This window comes from Vanessa tameamea, chromosome 27 (assembly GCF_037043105.1).
Source record: "Vanessa tameamea isolate UH-Manoa-2023 chromosome 27, ilVanTame1 primary haplotype, whole genome shotgun sequence".
Lineage (NCBI taxonomy): Eukaryota > Metazoa > Arthropoda > Insecta > Lepidoptera > Nymphalidae > Vanessa > Vanessa tameamea.
Genome location: NC_087335.1, coordinates 7,916,404 through 7,939,370, shown reverse-complemented (window position 1 = coordinate 7,939,370; position 22,967 = coordinate 7,916,404). Strand labels below are relative to the sequence as shown.

The window sequence follows — 22,967 nt, the reverse complement described above, 5'->3', positions numbered from 1 at the left end:
GTCAGCACGGGCGGGCGGGTGTGTGTGTGTGTGTGTGTGTGGGTGTGCGAGTGTGGGGGGGGAGGGCTGACCGTGGTGCGAGAAGGCGCGCGTGGCGGTGTGCAGGGCGGGCGGCGCGGCGCGCACGCCGACGCAGGGCTCGAGCGCGGCGGGCGACGCGCTGTGCGTGCTGATGCGCCCCACTGCGGGCCTTTGCCTGGGGGACACGCTGCTATGTAAGTGGGAACTCTTTATTCACGCAGACTCATAAATAAATATATGTGTTTCACTGGCGAAATCAAAAGATAAATTCCAAGTCTATCTCGCTCGACACTCACTCGTGCCTCTCGTCCTCCTCCTCCTTGTCGACGGACGCGGAGCGCGCGTCCCGCTCCCGCTCCTCCTCCCGCTCCAGCGAATGTTTGTCTCGCTCGCTCGCGTCGTCTCGCTCTACGGACGCCCTGTCCCGCTCGCTCTCGCAGGTCTCCTCTGGGGGGGCGCTGGACGTCGATTTCTCGGACGCGTCGGATGGATTCCTTGACACGTTAATGCCTGGAAAATAAAATATTATAAATAAAATCAGAGAGTACATTATTTTGGTGTGACTGTAATAGACAATACACAATTATTTTTTTGGATAAACACAAATGAATATACTCGGGTTTTTAATAATAAAAATTACTAAATAATAAGGAAGCTAAATAAAAAGGATTCATTTAGCCAAAAAACAATCATAAATGTACGCGACGCACTCACCGGAGTCGTCGGTGGACCGAGTGTGCTGGTGGGCGGCGCTCAAAGCGGGCTTGGTCTCCGCCAGGCGCGCCAGCGGGGACTCCCGGATGTGCTTCTCCCAGCTGTTGTCAGTGCAAAAAGAAACCGGTCACCAATCTCGCACACATACAAACTAGCGATTTAATTAGAAACATCATACAGTTACATAAAGTTCAAACTCACGTGCTATATTCGGCAGCCGTGTTGGCCGACAGCTCGTGCATCTGTATGGCGTTAATGTTCATCAGGAAAAACGTGTTCCGGACGGCCGCGTTCGGCCTGAACAGGACCTTATCCCTGTCGAGGTGAGATATACGATGAGTTACGAGCGTCACGGAAATGAAAGCTTTTAGGCAAACATGCTCGTTCACAATATCGTCGGCGCTGTGTTGTGTGTTGCGAGCTCTGAACGACCTGAGGGGAGCGTACCACTTGATGATGGGCGACAGCAGCGCGGCGTGCGAGGGCTGCGCCAGCGGCCGCAGCACGAACTTGTCGCCCTCGCGCTGCAGCAGCACCAGGCTGTCCTCCAGCATGAGCGCCAGCACGCTGATCTTCTTGGTGTCGGTGCGCAGTAGCAGCTCCCCCTCGTGGCGCAGCGAGTGCGTCGTGAGGTCCAGGCGCCGCAGCTCGTCGCACTCCGCCCCCCCAGCGCCGCTCGGAATGCGCACCTCCAGCTTGCTCTGGATCGTCCGCAGGCTGCGAAAGCACATACGTTGAGATAGCTCATCGACAAACGATATTGCATTGGTGGCCTTGAGCCACGAGTCTTAAAACTAAGGTGGTCAGTCAGAAAAACTTATTGTGGGATTACCTTCGCCCATAGCAAGGGCGAACAGCCTGCAAGTAGTTGAACAATTTAAATAGCGCCTCACATCTCTAAGATATGCCGAATGACGCTGGCGTTACACGGACTTGTGGAGGGACTCACCGGTGCTCGTTCTCCGCCGTGCGGATGGCGGTGTCGACGCTGTGCAGCACGTCCTTGGCCACGTTGAGCGCCTTCCTCAGCTGGTTGATGTCCTCGAGACTGTCGCCGTCCGCGCTCTCGTCCTCGCTCGCCGTCTTCAGAATGCTCTCCAGCAGAAGCTGGTACTTTGTTAACCTGCACCACAGATACCCCATGCGTGAGATCAGATTTTACAAAGAAAATAACTTAAGAGTTAACGCAGTCAGTATCGTAAAATCACTTTAAGAATGAACAATGTCTTCTAATATTATTTATAAATAAGATTCGAAATACTAAAGGAAAAAAATGTTTCATATCATCGACTTTGGATCAGTCGACTGTGCCTTTCTGAATTATGAAATGTATCTGTAACGTTTACGAAGAAATAAGACACGACAATGGTCCAAAAATTACTATATTTCTTAAGAAACATGAGATATTCTTTCTCAAAATCATTATAAATTAATTGAATAGTGCTCTCTTTCCCTCTCGCTCCTACCTCTGCCACACGCAAGCCAGCAGGTCCTTCAGCTGCAGGCGTCCACAGCGCGGCAGCTGCTCCCGACCCGTCAGGAACTGGTGCAGTTCCTTGTTCTTGCGCCTCCTCTCGCGCAACGCGTCCAATGCCATGCGCTGACCGCGGCAGAACTTGGAGAGACACGAGGCGTAGCCTGAGTCGCCGAGCTACAAATAGAGGGTAAAGTTAACTTTAGCTCCCAAGGCTGACCTCGGGGCGCGAGGGCCCGGGCCGAGGGCGGCGCTCACCGTGTTGAGCAGCGCGTCGGCCACGGGGCGCAGGCGCACGACGTGGTCGTGCGCGCGGCCGCGCACGGCGCGCAGCTCGGCGTAGAGCCGCGAGTGGCGCTCGCGCACGCCCGGCAGGTTGGGGAACAGCGCGCGCAGCTCCTCCGCCGGCAGCAGCGCCGGCTGCCGCTCCAGCGGCTTCAGGAAGTCCACGCCCAGCACCTTGAGCCAGCGCACGTGCGAGCCCTCGGACACTATTAGCTCTGTGCGGGAAATTCGTTAAACGTCGATTAAGCGATACACGTAGACATAGGTATAAAATATTAAAATATGTGGTCACTGTCTTAAAGGTGAGATCGCTTTTATACATAAATATGTAATATACAGGGTTATTGGTAATTCGACGTATTCCCGTTAGGAGGTGATAGGGGTGACTATTTGCGATAATTTTAACTCCCATATGCATGATGCAAAAGTGAACCATTTTTGAGTTATCGGCGTTGTGACCCTTTTGGCCTCTTTTTATTGGGATTTTTGTCCACTTTTTCACTCCAATAATGTTTATTGTGGTAGTTAGTAATACCATCTTGATCAAATTTGAATTCGTCGGTCCAGAGGATTTTTTTCAAAAAAGATGCATCTCCTAAATCCTCATTAAGCATGAATCTACAGAAAGCAACTCTTCTTTCAGCATCCTCTTCGTAAATAACGTGCACAGGATTAAAATGATAATACAAAATATCTTAATTGTAACTTAGCTACTGAACTGTTTATGTATCTAAATTTTATTTTAAATTTGTATTAAGTAAGTAAGTTAAATAAATAAGTTTATGTTTTTAAAATAATCTGCAGAACAAGTTTCATAATGATTTTATTTGTTTTTCAGGAATATTTGATGGAAAAAATAAAAATATTGAAATAATATCGTTTTCCTTCTCGCATTTTTAAATTTGGACCGAAAATTATTGTTTAAATATCCAGTGTTTAATCGTTTTTTATAAATCAGAAGAAAAAAGTAGATTTTAATTGATACTTTTTTTTAAATAAATTTTTGAAGTTGCATTTTTTAACTTATTTTGAAAAAAAAATAAAAAACGCGATAACTCAAAAATGGTTCACATTTGCATCATGCATTTAAAATTATCGCAAATAGTCACCCCTATCACCTCCTAACGGGAATACGTCAAATACCAATAACCCTGTATATAAAAGTGACACACTTTTGCAATTATTTGCTGCCCCGCTAAAATTAACTTTCATTTGCTTTAGGGATTACGGCTCACGCATATAAAAAATAATTACAACTTTCAGAATTCTTGACTATATCGCTAATATTTCAAATAGTAGTGATACTTGACAATTAAAATTTATGACCAAAAGTATACAGCGCTGCGAAAAAATCTGATTCTCACCGTGAATGACCTCCTGTCGTTTCCTGATGGGAGCCGAGAGTATGATCGAGTCCCTGATGTGCGGCGGCAAGCTGTCCGACCACTGGGCGGCGAGGGGTTCCTCCTCCTCGGACCAGTCAGATTGGGAAGCTGTAATTAGTTAATGATAAAAAACGATTCGTACCGACAAGTTTAATCCATTATTGAACAGAAGTTATTACTTGCTTTCTTTATTCATTTTTTACTTTCATTCATTATTTTATAATTTGAATTTCAAATAACAGAGATTTTGACGAAATATTATTTTTATTTAAATTTATATTTATTTTGCATTTAAAAATGTATTCTTTGATATCCAATTCAATAATAAAACGACAGAGAAATGGTTCGCCATGTATATTTTATTTATAAATAACATACCTTGTTGTTCGGTAGCGACGGTGTTACTCTCATTGCTTCTAGAAGAGAGACTGGAACTGCTTGAGCTACCCGAGGGCGCTGTCGGCGCGCCTGGCTCGAGATCACTGCAAAAAAAATAACAATTCATTAAAGACATTACAGACATTTAGACATGAATCAACATAATGTTAAAAAATTATAATCTACATAACAATAATCATTTTATAATGAAACATATAATGTTTCCATTAAAATACAATATTATAATTATAGTCAGTCTTATTTACGTTTTAAGTCATAATAAGTGTTCTTTATTTAAATATATTCAATTACGCGGAGCTTCTCAAGGCGAATCATTTGAATGGGTCATAAACATAACAATATGGTCCTTCGAGCCGGATTTTAACTTTAACCGATTTAATGAAAACAAGGAGGGCAAATTGAAATACAATAAGAAATTAACATCGAAGTAACAAAGGACAATATTGCTCATTGACTTTAAAAGCTATTACCTATCAAGAAAATTTAACATCCTTTTAACCTAAATAATACGTCATAACTTTTTCGTAACGAAAACTTTTCAGTTCGCGGGCAAAGTACATAGAACGCATTACGGAATTATTAATAAACATAGCATACATAACCGTCTAATCCGACTTTAATTCGCATAAACGAACAGATGCTAGACGGCACGTTTCAAAGGTCGAAGGAAATGCAGTTCATAACACGCGAAGGAAGTTGTAAAACGCTCTAAAACTGGCGTCGCAATTATGAAAACGTACTCGACCATCAAACGAGTGTATGGGTTTTATTGACACTGCATTCTGGTGGTGTGGGTGATCTATGTCATGAAAAAGAAATTACATCTATACAGAGTATTGAAGACCCGAGAAAGCTTAGTGGTTCTTAGTCAAGGATTAGCAGTTCGAACCCGAACAAACACAGCGGAATTTTCGTGTGCTCAATTTGAAATTCATTTTATCTTCTGTGGTGAAGGAAAATATCGTGTCATCATGTCAAACGTAATTCTGCCTGATGAATGTATTGAGACCTCGTCGGAGTATAAAATAATTTAAATATAAAAGATTAATCGGAAGCTGAATTAAATATAATTTCTCTGATCGAAGCATCACGCAGAAATGGAGCTCGTAATGACACCTACATAGTAATAATCGGAAACCTGGACTTAAGAACACGAACGAAAGGTTTAATTGAAAATAAATCATTTACATACAGGGGATATTATAAATACAAAGATATAACTAAACAGTAATAAAGCTTGTTATTCTATCAACGTGAGATTCGGATGACTGTTAATATGTTAATAGTAGTCCCCAAAACCCTAATCCCTAGATTGTCCCAGTAACGGGTCTAACTTATGAAACGTTAATTACAAAATGAGGCGAGTGTTTAATTTTATCCTTCAACCGAATTAATCATCACTTTGTCTTTCAGGTTTTTCAATTAAACATTTAGTAAATGTATGTCAGATGTATGACTTACAATTTATGTATTAAAATGTTTTATCACCGTCGATCAAGTCTAGTAATAATTTATATACATATCAAATAAATTAAAACAGGCAAAGTATACATATTATCCAAAAATAATAATAAATAATTCCCACTACAGTTTATTTAAAAAGATATGTATTTAAAAAAGGTAAACAATAATTTCTCAATTTCCAGAATCTACATCAAACCAACCCCACCCATGATCCGCCAGAACTACGTATTCTATAGTCGAGGTGGAAAATAACTCGCCGCCGTTTTAATTGCACGTTCTCACTCAAAACTAATGGATTCTAAGGAAATTACACTTTTAAATACCGACGAATATCAAATATTAAAATTTCATACTTCCATACGAGGTTATATACTACGCATATTCATACAAAACCTTGACCTTTGAAATTAAACATGAAAGTAATTTGGTGATATTAATAGAAAAAAATGTTTATTATTAATTTAATTTCTATTACAAATGTCACAAGGGTCAAATTTCAAGCAAATCCGTACAGCCCCATTTTTGCGTGGTTCAGTCACAAACACCCTACATACATACATTCACATTTACTACAAGTCTGATGTACAATTTTAGTTCAACTAAAAATAATTAAACAATCAAGTTCAAAACACGAAAACGCTGCAGTTAGTTACAGAGATAAAAATAATTTATCATAATTGTCAGTCGACTTATGTCCGCGATAACGAACATCCGACAGCTACCGTTCACGAACAATCAAATCTCTTTAAATAAAAAAAAGTATTTACAATACCGAAATTATATACTTTAAATTGTTAGACGAGACAAATTCTGAGACCGATACAACCAGCATGCGATTTTCTCCTGGCTGATTTCTAGGGTCACTAGCCAGCTGCACAGGATATACAGTGCACATTTGGTCATTAACTACAAAAGCTATTTTAAATATTATATGACTGGAGTAATCCATATACGTATGGCAAGAATTATGTGTACAAAACGGACAATTTTAATGTTTGATGAGACGTCACAAGGGAAGATAGTTAGAGTCAATTTAATTGTTGCATATCAAAATTAAACCGGTAACCCATATTCGCTATCGAGCCACCAAAAACAATAACATTAACGTAAAAATATATCGTGGAACAAAATTTGACCTATTTCCGACAAAAAACATGTTCACAAAACTCGGCAGTACCTCTCCGACATCGTCCGCCGCGCCAGCACGCCAACAGCTGGCGGCTGTCTCCCGGCCGGGAGCGACACATTCCGGGACACGCGGGGCGGCGCGGGCGCTTGAGTCGCCATGACTTACACTTGATCTCACTTCTTAACACTTTTACATGTCACCATCACCTTCACTTTATCGATTCGTCACTGCTTATAGTTTATTCTTGTATATGAGTTGATATAAAAAGTTTAAACAGATGCTATATCTATAAAATTAAGTTATTTATGCAATGAAGTCACAATCATTCCAATAAATGACCGAATATTTTTTTGTATTATTGTCGATATAAAACGGCGTTAGTTTTTTTTTATAAAATGTTCTTAAAAGATTTATAAAAATAATTAATATTATTAAGAGAAAGAAAATAAATTAAAATATATCATTTCTAAACGTTTTTTCGAAAAATTTAAATCCATTATAAATCGAATGTTCTGACTTAGGATCTTCGCACAGGAGGCGATAGAAACGTGCAGAGTAGACCCTAGATCGATTATGCGACGGCCTAATGTACTTTCCGAGTCACGGATAACACTGTAACACTATTAACTCCATTCAGCCTGCCCTCCACTGAGAACTCGTCTCACGAAACCTGGGACGTCGAGATATCCAGCCTTATAATCCAACCACTAGAGCAACGGGCACATCGATGTAACTATTACACAATGATCGAGAAACAACATCAGCCTGTCAGTTGGTTTGTTTCACGTGTTTTTTTTTTCATTATCCGTTATATATTCTTGATAATTTATGTAGTCCGCGTTTGCGTTGCGTTTCAAAGATTTATTACTGATGCGTAAAAATATTTTAATGTATGTATTCATACTTTACGTAATATTGCAGTTTAGTTTAGTCTTGACTCAGTGATTTTTAAATTTAGAACCGTCCGAGCTTGTATATATTTTTAATCTGTTGCTTTATATTTTTAATATTTTAACCTTAATCTATTCGCTACCTGCTCTACTCCTGTGAGTCGTAGCGTGACGTTATATAGTCTACGAGATTTCTTAATAAATTATCTATCTAGAAGCATTTTTTTAAATTACACTGGTAGATGTTGACATAAACGCGTTCAGAAATAATAATCTTTCCCCAAACATGGTACCTAAGAGGCTGTATCAGTTGCGCCTATAAATACCTTTATATGCAAAATCAAAATGCGTAGTGCTATTTAACAAATACTATTTGATAATATAATCCGATGAGATGGAATTTTACCGTTTAGAACTGTACCCACCGGGCTACATGTAATTCAAATTTTTATATAAAAAAAAAAATATAATTAAATACGAGAACAACATGTTCTTATGATGTGATTAAATTATGAAGCAAGCATCGATGTGATTATGTGATGTAATTAGCGGAGGCATCATTAAAACCATATGCTATTATATACTTCTGCCAACATTATTATATATTTTAAATCAAAAGATGGGTATCGTTGTCCGACAACATATAATTATTGTGTAATATTGTGTGTGTCCACCCATCTCCATCCCTCACCGCTAGGTGACGCCGCAAATACATATAAAAAACATTTTGCAAAACCTACAACAGCATCAACTTTAATATAAATATTAAATTATACATTAGCAGCCTATAAATTTCCCATTGCTGGGCTAAGGCCTCCTCTCCCTTTGAGGAGAAGGTTTGGAGGATATTCCGCCACGCTGCTCCAATGCGGGTTGGTGGAATACAAATGTGGCAGAATTTCAATGAAATTAGAAACATTCAGGTTCACGATGTTTTCCTTCACCGCCGAGCACGAGATGAATTATAATTTATACAAATTAAGCACATGAAATTCAGTGGTGCCTGCCTGGGTTTGAACCCGAAATCATCGGTTAAGATGCACGCGTTCTTTCCACTGGGCCATCAAATAAATAAATAATGCCTCGGTATCAATTAAATCAATACCCTACGTAATTAATCCCGTATATAGAGCTATATAATAATATAATATAAGTATATAATTGCTGGCCATGCCTTAAGTACATGCTAATTGTAAAGACCTATGTAAGTTCCGGCTATACGACTCAGGGTATTCCTAAGGTCGTCTAGAATTAACATGTATTAATTTGTTCCCGTGTATTTGTTGATGACAGACAGATTGTAAGAGTGAAATTACAAAGAAAAGAGACATTCATTCACGAAGGATTAAGGTTTAAATTTCCAAAAATATTTCCCGGTTGCTTACGTTATAAAATTGACCTATAATCCAAATTACAGCTCTCTGCACTATTTAATTTTGTCTGTGTGTTGATAGTCAGTCAAGACAAACGATTTGATAAGTTTAGATAATGACTAAAAAATCGCAGGCACCGCTGAATTTTCACGTGCTTAATTCGTATTTATAATTCATCTCGTCGGTGAGGAAAAACATCGCGAGGAAACCTGCTTGTGCCTAATTTCAACGACATTCTGCCATATGCTTATCCACCAACCCGTATTGGAGCAGCGTGGAGTAAGCTGCAAACCTTGTCCTCAAAGGAAGAGGACGACTTAGCCCAGCAGTGGGAAATTTACAGGCTGTTACTCTACTTTTCGACTGTTCACAACGACTGTCTTATTTGATCAGGTTTTCATGTATCATTCTTCAGTGTATACTCCAGTAGCGAATATCTAGACAGCGCGATTCAGAACAAAAGGCAATTTTAATCAGCGCCATCTATCGGTAACGAGTTGTAGCATACGCGATTATACAGACATTACGTATATCGTATTTAGCACATATTAGTTCAATCATTACGACCGCGATAGTGTTAGTGTCGTGCGGTATTACTCATTCAATTAAACATCATTATTGTATATTAAAAATGAACTCGTAAGACGAACTCGCACACAGGTAGTCATTTCACTGGTCAATACTAATAATATAAATGCGAAAGTAACTCTGTCTGTCTGTTGCTATCTCACGGCCTAACCACTAAACCGAATTTGATGCAATTTGGTACGAAGCTTAAACCTTAGGCTACTTTTTAAGTGTATCACCCGACGGTCAACCCTTAAAACGAGCAAAGTCGCGGACGACAACTAGTAATTAATAAATATTGTTTTCATTTACAAGCTTTTATTTAATAACACCTGTTAGCGCAGTTAGTGTGATGGGTTCTCAAAAACTTGCAACTTAATTTTCAATTATATTCAGTTCAGTAGATTGCGCTTAAATTTTGCACACAATTTTAATGCTTGAGACTATAATCTAATCTAAAAATCTAAATTCATTTCGAAATGATATGATATATATTACAACAGTTTTTTGTTATATATATCTAAATATATTTCAAAATCAACGATGACGACACATTTTCTATATTTAATATAGTTGAAAATAATGTACCAATATTAATAAGGGCTTGCACACAATACCATAACCTAAACAAATTTACGAACTATTCGGTCATAATTTTATGTGACTAAAACTGCCTTTAAATTAAATTTTCGAGGAAATCGTTACAAAGTATTAATTACATATAAATATTTTTACATTGGAAAGTAATAGTTTGCCATTAGAAACATTCCTAACTCGATCGAAAGTAAATGGATCATTGCTAGACACTAAAAAAATTCCATCAAAAACATCCGAACTGAAAATCGAAATACACATCAAATATAATTTACTATTTTAAAAATCACGTAGACAGTCCAGATCAGAACCAAAAACCGTGTAAAAAAACCGAACTCACGGAGACCAGACAGATCTCGGCACACGTCTGAACCGAGCCGCGTCTATATCAGACTACTGGTACTGACGACTGACGACAGACGACTGACTGCATATACACTTTTACTCGAAACAAAAATATTAAACTGTTTTGATAAGACGATCCTTTGGCAATTAGTCGGATTGGGTTATTGTTGCGTTTAAATAGTTCCGGATTAGTTTTAGGAACTATTTTGAGTCATCTGGTCATATCATATTTGAAATAGGGTTAGGTTAATTATAATACAGCCTAGCGATCGGAAAGTTGCAGGATTGGTCCTGTACTTGGACTGCTGTTACTTCTAATACTTGGTTAAATTAAATAGTGGGTAAATATATGAATGGATTATTGTGCGCCCTTTTAATCCTGAGAATATAAAAAATAAGTAAAAAGTAAGTAACAGACGTATATGTTTCAAGATAAAACAACAAATATATTTAGTAAAATTGCAAATCGAATCCTCGACTTTATCAACAGCGACAACCCCTTTCCCCTACACCTCAGTTCTCGCTTACAGCGTTAGATTTCTCAAATTAATTTATACGAATATTTCTCATTTATTTTCAAGTCTCCGTACCAATTAGTAAACCCTGCGCCTGACAGACGTCAAAAAATATAATTAACATCACAATTGTCGCTAAAGATAGGATATTCCTAAATTTAAATATTATTTTATTTCAAAAGTACAAAACCAATCCACTCGTTTGAATATGATTAGAACGTACAGAACATTGCATAGAATAGCACACATCTATGTGGCATATCATTATATATATTGCCATCGCATTGCCAAGCGCGAGAAGGACTTCCTACATGGAATACTAAAACTCATTTTAAACGTTGCTGTCGGTTTGTCTTTGTTACATAATTTCTCTAAGCAACAAATAATACATTTCTACCTTTAAGAATAAATTTGAAAGCTTAATGTGGTAAAAACGTTTGAATTAAAAAAGTATGTATATCGAACAAAACTAAAATCTGTATGATGAAATGCTCGGGAGTTAGTATTCGTTAATTTTCATACAAATTCTGAATACATATGTACATTAATCTATGCGAATATTATAAAAAGTAAAATTTGTTAGGTTGTAAGAAAACTTAAAAAAAAAAAACATGTTTATCCGGAACTAACGATCCAATTCTAAAAATTTTCACTTTTAGAAAGAAACATTATTCCTGATTGCTGTAAGGTAAAAATTATATTTATACAATATAATTTAAACTACTGAGTCTGCTGCCGATTCTTCTCGGTATAATCTAAATTTCTAAACGGTGCCTTTATATTAAATAATGTAAAATGACGATTCAAAACTGATCATAAGGGTTTTCTTAACTAAAATATATTTTGACTTTACAATACACAATATTTTAACACAAATGGATACAACAAACGATTCAGATAAGGCTAGGGACGCGTCGTAATCGAATAAACATTCCGAGCTGAAGAAGTGATAACTCGGGACGCTGGACGACAAAGTGGAAAGCTAAATCCAGCGTCGTGATTGATGCATCACGCGAGATGCGGGTACGACTTACACACTTTTCCTCTCGATCTCATCTCAAGCATTTGAAAAAACAGTGTAACAGATCACACCGAAATATAACGTGACTGATCGTAGAATATTTATAAAAATACCCGAAATTTTGTTCGTCAATTATGTCCCTTTATAATATCTTCAATTGTATTTCTGTATATTTTAAGTATTCCACTTGTAGTAATTGTATAAGTATTAAACTTGTAGAGTAAATCCCAGAATCAACAAACCCGAAAACATACAGTTTCCAACTTCAGTTAGTTGAATCACTGAGTCTCAAAATTGGACCTCATTCGGTCGAAAACTCTCCAAAACTTCATTATTCTGTAGACCGATCTCGTATACGTATACACACAAACTCGAAATTTTCAATATAAAACTGAGCAAATAGTATAATATCCCTAGCTGAATAACTAAAAAGTGATTCATTGTTCTCTGGTTGTTATTCAGTCATTTATTAATAAATAAATTCAGATATCGTCGTATACAGCGGAGATCACCCATTATTCAAACCCATACAACACACGAGCGATACTGTTTTCTTATCTGTGTCATAATCATCTCGTGATTGGCACCTCGACTGAAGGGAAACACCGCGAGGAAACCAACACGTAATGGATACATTGTCTGATATTTATCTAACAACACGATTTTGGAGAAGCGAGGTGAAATAACTTCCAAACCAAGTGTTTTCACGTTTTCAAGTTTCTCCACAAATATAATCCGCCAATAAAAATTGAAATATCAACAGGAATGCGATAGTAAAATATATTTAAGACGTATTGGCGCTTGAAGATTAATTTCATCTCGACCAATCAGATATATTTTTGGCAGACGTACACGTTCATCTGACTACGTAATCATTCAAACACCGATAACGAAGTTATATTAATATGCAGAATAGTTCTCTACAAAATGGCATCGAGAGCCGTAATACGTTCCCAGAACACATGAGAATTTCGAAATTGCCGAAATAGTTGATCGCATCTCAAGAGAACGAGATTGATTCTCATTGGGATGTTTTCCACAGAAGTATAATATTTTCCGTTACAATATGTAATAAAATAGATAGACGTCACCGACTGCCCATAGACTTTGGCACGGTAAGAAATATTGACCATTCCTTACATGGGCAATGTGCCGCCAAACTTGGGAACTATGATGTTATGAGATCAAATCGGAACATAATAATACTAATTATTGCTTATATGCGGTAGAATAGGAATACGTGGTACCTACACAGACGGACTAAGGTATACTACACAGTACCTACAATAATATTATTAGTATAGCTTTAATGACTGATTGATATAAAAACTGCAACAAACAAAGAATGAGCATGAGAAGCAAGTTGCTCGCTTCTATAAAAAGAACCTGCGAATACTTTTAGCTTTGCCAATATTTTGCTCATGTTAAAAGAACAATAATAAAGACGGACTCGTTCAATTCAATAAAAGATCTGTGATACAAAAAGTCGAATTTGTATTCGTTGATTATTATCAGCGGGCGTATAGTGAGTTAATTGTATTTAATTAATGGGTGAGTTAATCGTTCGAAGAGCACAAAGTTTGTTGTCGGTTCTTCTTGTCAGAATCGACATTCCGAACTATTGGTAACTAAAAATTTAATTTAAAAAATGCTTGTATACTAAAATCAAGTGTATTTAAATAATTACTCAATCGGCCTCGAATTATTTCACGGATTCTAAGAAAATTTGACATTGTAGACATTTTTTTTATAGCAATACACTTTCACGTTGAGTTGAGTATATAAACAAAAAAATATATACAATAATTATTTCTTGGAAAATTTGTAATAATTTCTAATTGAAATATACTTTTTTTATATATGTTATTGTTTATATAGTAAATTGTTGTTGGTTATGCGTACGTTGATTTTGTATCAAGATGAACGAGCTGGAAACCATTTCTGTGGTTCTGAGATGGCTCCGAAAGCATTGAAATTGTTTTTTTTTTAGTTTCTTAGAGTATGAAAATAGAAAATAATGTTGTCTCTTACTTCTTTCTAAAAAAAAATAACTTTCATAATATTTCTGAAACACAAATGATCCTACACGTTCATCAAAAGCATATGATCGTATATCTTGCTTACAGTACATTGTTTGTATCAAACCGGCCGCACCTACTGACATGGCCGTAACTATGACGTAGGCAGGTCACCTTACCAAGCATTAAGACATAAAGAACAGAATGGGCACCAGGCTGGTGTTCGATTGGAAGCGATATAATCGCATTTTATCGCTAAGACAAAACGTAACATAACTTAAACATTCCTAGCGAACTTATTCCAACATTCCTCAATACAAACATTTAAACTATTTTTAATTTCATACATTTATTTTATTTAACTTGTAAAGAGAAGGCTGCGTATTAAAAAATAGACTTTAGGAGCTATTACTTTAGTTAAATTATAATTTATGGAGGTCTTTAAAATATAAACTCGAAGCGACACATTACTAATTAAAAACATACGCATAAAATGTAATAGACATAAAGTTCTCATGCAACGCTATGAAATACAATGCGAATAATGCTATAAAAGGCATAAAAAGGCTTAAAAATCCAAGCAAATGCAGATCAGAATCGAGAACCGAAAATTTAATAACAGTAATCGATAGGCTGAAAGATCATCAATAAGTATACTAATTATATAATGTACGCAATGTATTCCAGCACACATACATATGTTACCCTTATATACTGCACGTACGTAGCAAACACACATTGGATACACAAATAAGCCACTCCTAACATCTAACATACATAACCGTTCTAATAGTCTTGGTTAGGTCACATTTGTCATTTTCAGAATAGAACTGGAAACACATAAATACTTGACAAACATATACATACATCTAGGGATCCGTACCGGTTAAGGAAAAAAGGAACCATTATAACAGCGAAGTGGCGCTGTCCGTCAAGACCCTATTTTTCTGCAGTGCCTTAGAGCAGTGAAATAATTAAACCTCTACGTTTACGCAATCGAATCATATAGCCGCTTTTGTCGCATTTCCCATACAATTAAAAAGGGAATCAAAACCTATAGGATACTTCTCGTTGATCATGAAATTTTGGCAAGAAGACCGTAAATTTGTTGTTACATCAGTATCGGTTTGTCTATCTGTCTGGTGGTACGGAACCCTCAGAGCGTAAGGTTGAATCGAATTTGCCCGTTACATTTTATATCGTCAAGACAAACCTTTCATCCGCATATAAAACAAAATAGATTTAAGGTTATATGTGTGATTTGAGATAGTGTTTTAATTTCTTAAAAAAAAATTTAATAAAACGTATGAGTTGCAGTTATGATATCTACACATTAGCATTATCTAGTACTCGCGCATCTTACCCGATAAAACCACAGCCCGTAAGTAATAACCCTATCACGGAACACCAACAGCGCTGCCATTTGCTGCGCCCTTTCCCTACTCCAATAGGTCGAAGCGAGTTTATTTATTTTATCTTCAAACATTGAACAATTTTTAAGAATTGAAAATTATTTGTAAAGAGCACTGCACGGGGCTTGCCCAGTTGTGTTAGCAGTGGGCACGACAATAGCACCAGGGGTTCGATGAGCTGTGCATTTGCAAAGTTATAAAACTGTTTTGCACTAATGAACTCTTTATTTGTAAGATTAAGGCGATATGCAATAAGATCCGCTGGACTTTACGAGGCTTCCTTTGAAACTGAACCAAGACTCTTGTAGGTTTCCTTGTACTTATCTTTTCATTAAATTTTTTACGTACAAAATTTTTAAAGTATTATTTTATTTTCATGATAAGGTAGATGAAAAGGCAAATTTACCGCCTGATTGTATGTGATTACCATCATCCATAAAGATTAGAGCTCTAAGAAATATTAACCATTCCTTACGTCGCCAATGAGCTAACAACTTTAGGAATTAAGACGTGATGTCTCTTGTGCCTAAAATTACACTGGCTCACTCACCCTTAAAACCGGAACACCACAATACTAAGTATTGCTGTTTGACGGTAGAATATCCAAGTGGGTGGTACCTACCCAGCCTTACCACGACGTTAAAGTATTAATAAATAAGGCATATTAAACCATAATATATTATATAGTATGTAATATACAACGTTAAATTTGATGTGTAGAAATAGTAGTGATGGCAAGAAGATGTTTGTAATGAAGGCTGTACCTAAAACCAAAACATAACTCAGTACTCTCACTCATCTATCTTAAACACGATTAATAATATACAATTATATTTATGTAATCGACGAAAATCAACGAATACTCACTCCACGCTGTTCATCTAATTTGATTTATCGTAGATATATGTATATTACTCTGGTTAATATCAAGATCGCACTTCAAACAAATAAAAAAGAAATCCCGAAACAGGAAAACAGAGATGCATTACATTAGTCTTAATTGTTCGAAGTAATAAAAACGTAAGCAAAAATATTGAAAAATTAAAACGTCATAACTTTTGGCACGAGCCATCGGTGCGGGTGAGTGGTGACAGCGGCTGTCATCGACTAGGAATTTCCCGATGGAAGTTTCGGAATGAAGGAAATATATTTATGAGCTATCACTGGAGATGAATACATTAATTTAATTTAAAAACTGATGAAGCTTCTGCACGTAATCTTATAAATAAGCTTTGTGAAAGGTGTAGTTGTAACAGTTTGCAAATGTCCTACTTCTGGGTGCAAGCCATCTCTATTTTTAATTAAAAGGCTTGGAGCTTACCCCATCACGATACCCCAATGGGGGTTGGTGAAGATACAAGTAGCAGATTTTAAATTGACACATTCAAGTTTCCTCACAGTGTTATCCGTCACCGCCAAGATCGAGATGAATTATAAACTCGAGAGCCCGCAAACATCCGTCAAAAAGTAATTAAAACATTCCCGCACAAAACATATTATGCCGACATTTCTATGTTAGACATAAAAATAATTATACACACATACAAAGAGGAAAGAAATCCGAGTGTATAACTCGTCGGAATAATGAACCAAATATGCACAATTTTTGACGCGAATCGATCATATTCGCCATCTGTTTCAGAAAATGTCGGCAATGAAACGCATCGGATGAGAGATGGAGGATTTCGACATTTGGCCCACGGTTCCGAAATAGGCCGGTATTGGGTCACGGACAGCGTGAAAAATATCTATGAATCATAATATTTGCTCCGGAAAACTGAAAGATGCCATTCCTTGCTTTATTATTATCATATTTAAGTGAGGTAAATATGCAGAAAATACGAATGGTTAATGAATTTTAGAAATCAACAAAGAATTGGAATTTACTTGACCATTTTAATATGACCCTCTGATCTTACTTCATCAGTCAATCTCAAAGATAAGCCAGCTCTGTATGAAATACGTTATAGTGCAGTTATGTGTGCACCAACACAAATGAACTCACTTCCCTTACTTTCGCAACCCTAGGGGTTTTTTTTGACACGATCAGAGATATCGGGGACAGTACCAAAAACCTTAAGAACTTTCCGAGGAGGAGTGCAACAGTGCTAATTTCCTAATCCTATGCTACCTTCTAGAATTTCTTGTATTGACCAAATATAATTAATTTGGAAATTATCACATGCTAGTCACTAGACTATAGAAGCTCTTAACACGGACAATATACCTAGACAAATAAAAAACATGTAAATGAATATTTTGATAAAGTGTTAGTTTGATTTGAATAGGGCTACATTTTTATGGATTAAGACTCACTGAAAGCTCTTTGATAACTGACATTTACGTAAAGTGCTTGACGATAGTGATAACAGTCGGTGACAGCTATGTATTATGTGGATGTATTTATTTCCTTACTCGTGCAATGTCACGTAATAAACACGAATAAAAAGCATTAAGAACACTTTAACTCAACGTGCGCTGAAATATCTTCTAATAGATATTTAACTTTTATAAGTAAATACAATTATTATACAGAGTATGATTACTGTAATATTTATATTGATGTATGTCGTCTGCAGCTCGGAAATTAAGAGAAACCACACCGGAGTACGAGCTCCGAGCGACCATATACGTAGGCGCCAAATTTATAATATTGTAGAATAAAAAAAAAATCACCTTAGTTTTGTTTGGTGACTAATTTTAATATCATTATTTTAAAATAATTGTTTCGTTGGTCGTAGTGACTTTATAAGGATTTCAGAAGCCGAGATCCTGAGTCGAAACAATTAAAATATATTGGTTTTCCAGTCAAAAATTCCCTCTCATCAAGGCAGATCTCTCCATCAAGGCAGCCCCAAAACGGTTCAAACAAATAGCAATTTATGATCAAATTTTCCAGATTTTTTAATACTAACGAATTCATTCTTGCAACGAGCACTTAATAACTGATACATCGTTATCTTTCGCTGCGCTGATTTGGAACGGATATAACTGATATTGTTGCTAAGCTTCTACGCATTCAAATTGTATCGATCCACGTATTGTTTCAAGTGTTAAGGAGAGAACACACCTGCGCTACTACGCGAAGCGGAAACAATTTATACGTTGAATTGTCTATAAAGATACAGCAACACTTGCGTCGATAATATATAAATAATATATCTCTAATGTCTTATAAATTTTATACAGATATATTATTTTCTTTAAGACAATCAACATTACATTGACGATGTAAATAGCAACAACAATAGTTTCGTCATCAATGCACCAAGCACAATAAGAACTAAAATTTGGTGTTTGGAATTACACTGGCTAACTTATCCTTTAAACCGAAATACAGCAATAACGAGTGCTGTTTGGCGGTGAAAACAAGTACATACGCATACGGTTTTGCACTAAGTTTAAAAAAATAAAAACAAACTACCCACAGCCCATTCCATATGATATAAGCTTAATGATAAACATATCTGAGCCCATAAAACCACCTGAGCGCGATACTGCGACGAACTAACAAACATACAAAATAATATCGGTATTATTAAATCGTGGTAAGTTTCCATGATTAGGCAATAAAGTTCGCGTTTTTAATCCCACGTGTTTGTTTATCCTACCGTAGAGAAGTCGTGTTTGTTTGGACAAAGTTTTATGGCTGCTGTTATTTTTAAATGAGGTGATTTGAGGTTGCGAATCGGGTGGTCACTGATTAGACGTATATTAGATAATGTTTTATTGTTCCCGATTTAACTACCGCGTTGAAAACGTTCTTGGGAATTTCTTGCAATTATTTCTCATTATGAAATCGAAGAGAAAACTGGCAGTACTATGCAACCTCGAACATCACGTTTCCTTGGTGGTAGGGCTCTGTGCTAGTCCGTCTGGTTAGGTACCATGCACTCATCAAATTCTATCACCAAACAACAGTTCCCTGTATTGTTATGTTCCGGTTTGAGCGGTGAGTGAGCCAGTGTAACTATAGGCACAAGGGAGATACCATCTTAGTTCTCAAGGTAGGTGGCATATGTGTTGAATGAATTTAATATTTAAAGTAAGTAAAACTGTTGGTTCTACGGGGTTTGCCGCACACACTTTTACACTAAAAATCCTGTAAAGACCCTTATTTTTGAGATCAGCAGCCGTCGTCGAAACTGAATGTTCATAAAATCAACAAAATATTGAATACACAACACAGTGAAGAAAGATAATTCTAAGCTTTATAAGAAATAATTTCGAATTATGTTTGATATTCCAAAATTGGAACAGTTCTCGTATATCTAAGAACTTCAACATCATCCTTTGTGAATGGTGAACTCGACTACCACGGAGACAAACTATTCGTAATTCCATTCGTTAGCGACGCTTTCATCCCATTTATCAGAACTCCAAAACAAAACATATATTACACGCATATACACGAGTGAGCCGTGAACGCGGCTTGAGTTGTGAACACGCGTTAACTTCGCAATAAGTCATCTTTAGTTTTAGCTAAGACGGAGCGAGTTGTGCGTTGTATATGGTGTTAGTTAATACTATGTTCCATTTCACGAGGCGATCTGAACCACTGCTTGATAAGCTGAGATGGTTTTTTGATCATAACAGGTGAATTTAACCGAAACTTACAGATTCCAGTAAGTGCTACTAAATTAATTTATGTTAACAATTGAAATCACGACCAATGAAGGAAAACAATGAATGGATATCGGATTAAGATTTCATGTGTTCATCATCGGAGCAGCATGGTGGAATAGGCCAAGCCTTCTCCTCAAAAGTAGAGGAGGGCCTTATCTCAACAGAGATATTTATGAGCTATTAGTTTTACTTTTCTTACAGTCTGATATTCCCGTGCTGGCAAGACGCCAGTATTAACGTCACCGACGAGAGTGCAGCGAGTTTAATAAACGCTATCTCGTAGAATTTCTCCTTCTTAATTATTAAAAAAGATCATGTGCTAATTCATTGAACCCATTTTATGACTAATATTCTGACACTGAGCAACATGGAACAGCTACTCGTTGGATTAATTTATATTAATTTAATTACAAATATAATTTATTCAATGTAGAATATTTTCGCAGAAGAATAAAGACGCAACTCCCACGCCGTGATGCAGAAAAGCATGACGTACGCTCAATATTTCGAGACTCTAAATCAGTTTGTAGATATTGCAATCGATAAAAGATTACAATTCCCGACAATCGGTTTCGTGTAGTATTAATAAGATTTACGATGTATCTTTTAATCCCACAGTCGTATTCAAACAGATTACCATTACGCCCGCGGTTTCCCCATTATTGTTTTAACATATTCGAATCACATTCATTTCAAATTACACCCAATATCTAATATTAGATTATGATCGAACGATATATTCCCGATCACAACTCTCATACGGGAGATATTGCTTTGCATCAGCATCGAAATGAGTTTAAAAATATGCGGCTACACCTAAAGCTGTATTTAGGGGTTAATCAGTTACATAATGCTGTCTCCTTTCTTCGAATCTCAAATCCGTTATGACAAAGAGAGAAATCAGTGTTTCATAAAACACTCGCTAAACACATCGCTAAGTAATGCCGATAAATATAATTGCTGATAAACATTATTATATTATTGAGATATTAAGGAAAAATTGTCTTCAGCGTTTTTTTTTTTTTTTGTTAAGTTCAACATTATTGAAAAGTTCTTGTTGACTTTGTGCCTTTTTAAGGCTCGGAGTAGTTCTTTGTGGTACTAGTAGAACACATAGATATTATTGGTTGCCAGTTATAATCAATGCTACATACGATAGATAGTTATATGCCAAACCTAAAGCATTTAAAAGATACACGTATCAATATCGTATCACCGTAAGTCGATCTTCAACATTTTTATCTTACAGAATGTCATTGCTGTTCGAGCGACTTGATGGACCAATAGGCACATGTTTAAAGTAAGTTTTGAGTGATAAGCTTTATCGTCAATCGCTTATAATTTGAAACTCAGCCATACAAACTGAAACAACATTACCGCAATTAACTATATTTATACGTTACATACAATTTTCCCGCATAACAATTTACACTGCAAACTCCGCAGAGCTCCACCTCCCCCCACGACCCGGCCCTGTCCCTCCACAGGCGGGTACGGAAATCGACTGTCTGGGTGTCTGTATAGCGAACATTTTGTTCGTTGAACGAGCAACGATAACATTGTTTTATTAAACTTCGTAGACACGTGACGACGTCGAGCGATTCCATTTACAATTCGACGTATTGTTTTTTGCACAACGATATTTCTATACTAGTTCTTTATTGCGACTGTACTTTTAAAATCTATAGGTATTTGACTGCCTCGTTGATCGTGTGATTAGTCCATAAGACTTTCAGATATCGAGGTGCCAGACTCAAACACCGGGTGAGGTTACTAAAAAGTTTTTCCGTAAATCAATTCTCATTCCCCTGACGTTTGGAAGCCTCGGAGAGCCAAGTAAAGACATTGCTCCTGCGCTTGTAATCTGACCTCTCCGTAGTCCGGTCTGATAGCTTTCCCATTGTTTTATATGAGTGAGGAAATATAGAGTGCACCGGAGTTTTCTTATACGGTTGAACACTATAATAATCTGTACTCTACTTCTCTGTTAAGAGTAGGCCACGAGGGAATCACGACTAAATACCACTTCTACTATATTATATATATTCTACTATATGAAAGTAATACTAAAATAATTACAATTATAGACTACACAGTACGTAAGCCACGATTGATCTTGTACATAATTCTTGTTTATTACAAGTTTAAAATGATTGAAAGGCTTAAAGTTAAAATGTTACTAATATACAAGTGTTCGCTATCCTACTTTTAAGAACGTCGGTTCGTTATATGCGATATTATAAAACTAACGACTTTTAGCTTTAAGCTAAGTAACTATGAGTATTATAAAAACATCTTGGGAATGAAAAGATCGTTTCCAGACTGATTCAAATGCAATTGTTGAAAATAAAAGGCCCCTTGAGTTCTTTCGGTCTTCTTCTATTCTCACGTCTGAAACGTCTCTTTCTGAACCAGCGGTCGATTTATTTTTTGCCAGTCAACGCGTAAGTGTAATGCTTCAATATTGATATCAAATTTTTGACTTTGACTTAGACTGTCATATTTAATCAAAAGTTTCTTACAGAATTTAGACGAAAATTAGGTATTGAAGTAGATTACATCGTGGAATACAATTGTGACGGGCGAGTGTAGAAATTATTTATCGAAATTAAATTTTGCGTTCCAAGCAGGAAATGCCTACTGCAAACCAAGACAAGTACTTTTAAGAGCCCACTTGCATAAAAATAAGTTCTGTATGTTTAATATTAAGTTGTATATTTTCAACTAATACGCAC

The 22,967-nt window shown here is 36.7% G+C and overlaps 1 protein-coding gene across 1 annotated transcript in view; it reads right to left on the bottom strand.

Moving 5' to 3' along the window:
- LOC113392114 (rho guanine nucleotide exchange factor 11) overlaps window positions 1-22,967 on the bottom strand; it is a 175,124-nt gene that overhangs the window by 3,057 nt on the left and 149,100 nt on the right. Inside the window, exons 21-30 of the mRNA XM_064219348.1 lie at window positions 4,258-4,361; window positions 3,859-3,987; window positions 2,468-2,709; window positions 2,202-2,386; window positions 1,685-1,858; window positions 1,183-1,452; window positions 937-1,050; window positions 736-836; window positions 318-531; window positions 72-211 (exon numbers count right to left, since the gene is read on the bottom strand). Coding sequence (XP_064075418.1) covers window positions 72-211; window positions 318-531; window positions 736-836; window positions 937-1,050; window positions 1,183-1,452; window positions 1,685-1,858; window positions 2,202-2,386; window positions 2,468-2,709; window positions 3,859-3,987; window positions 4,258-4,361 — 1,673 coding nt within the window. The remainder of the gene's footprint in view (window positions 1-71; window positions 212-317; window positions 532-735; window positions 837-936; window positions 1,051-1,182; window positions 1,453-1,684; window positions 1,859-2,201; window positions 2,387-2,467; window positions 2,710-3,858; window positions 3,988-4,257; window positions 4,362-22,967) is intronic.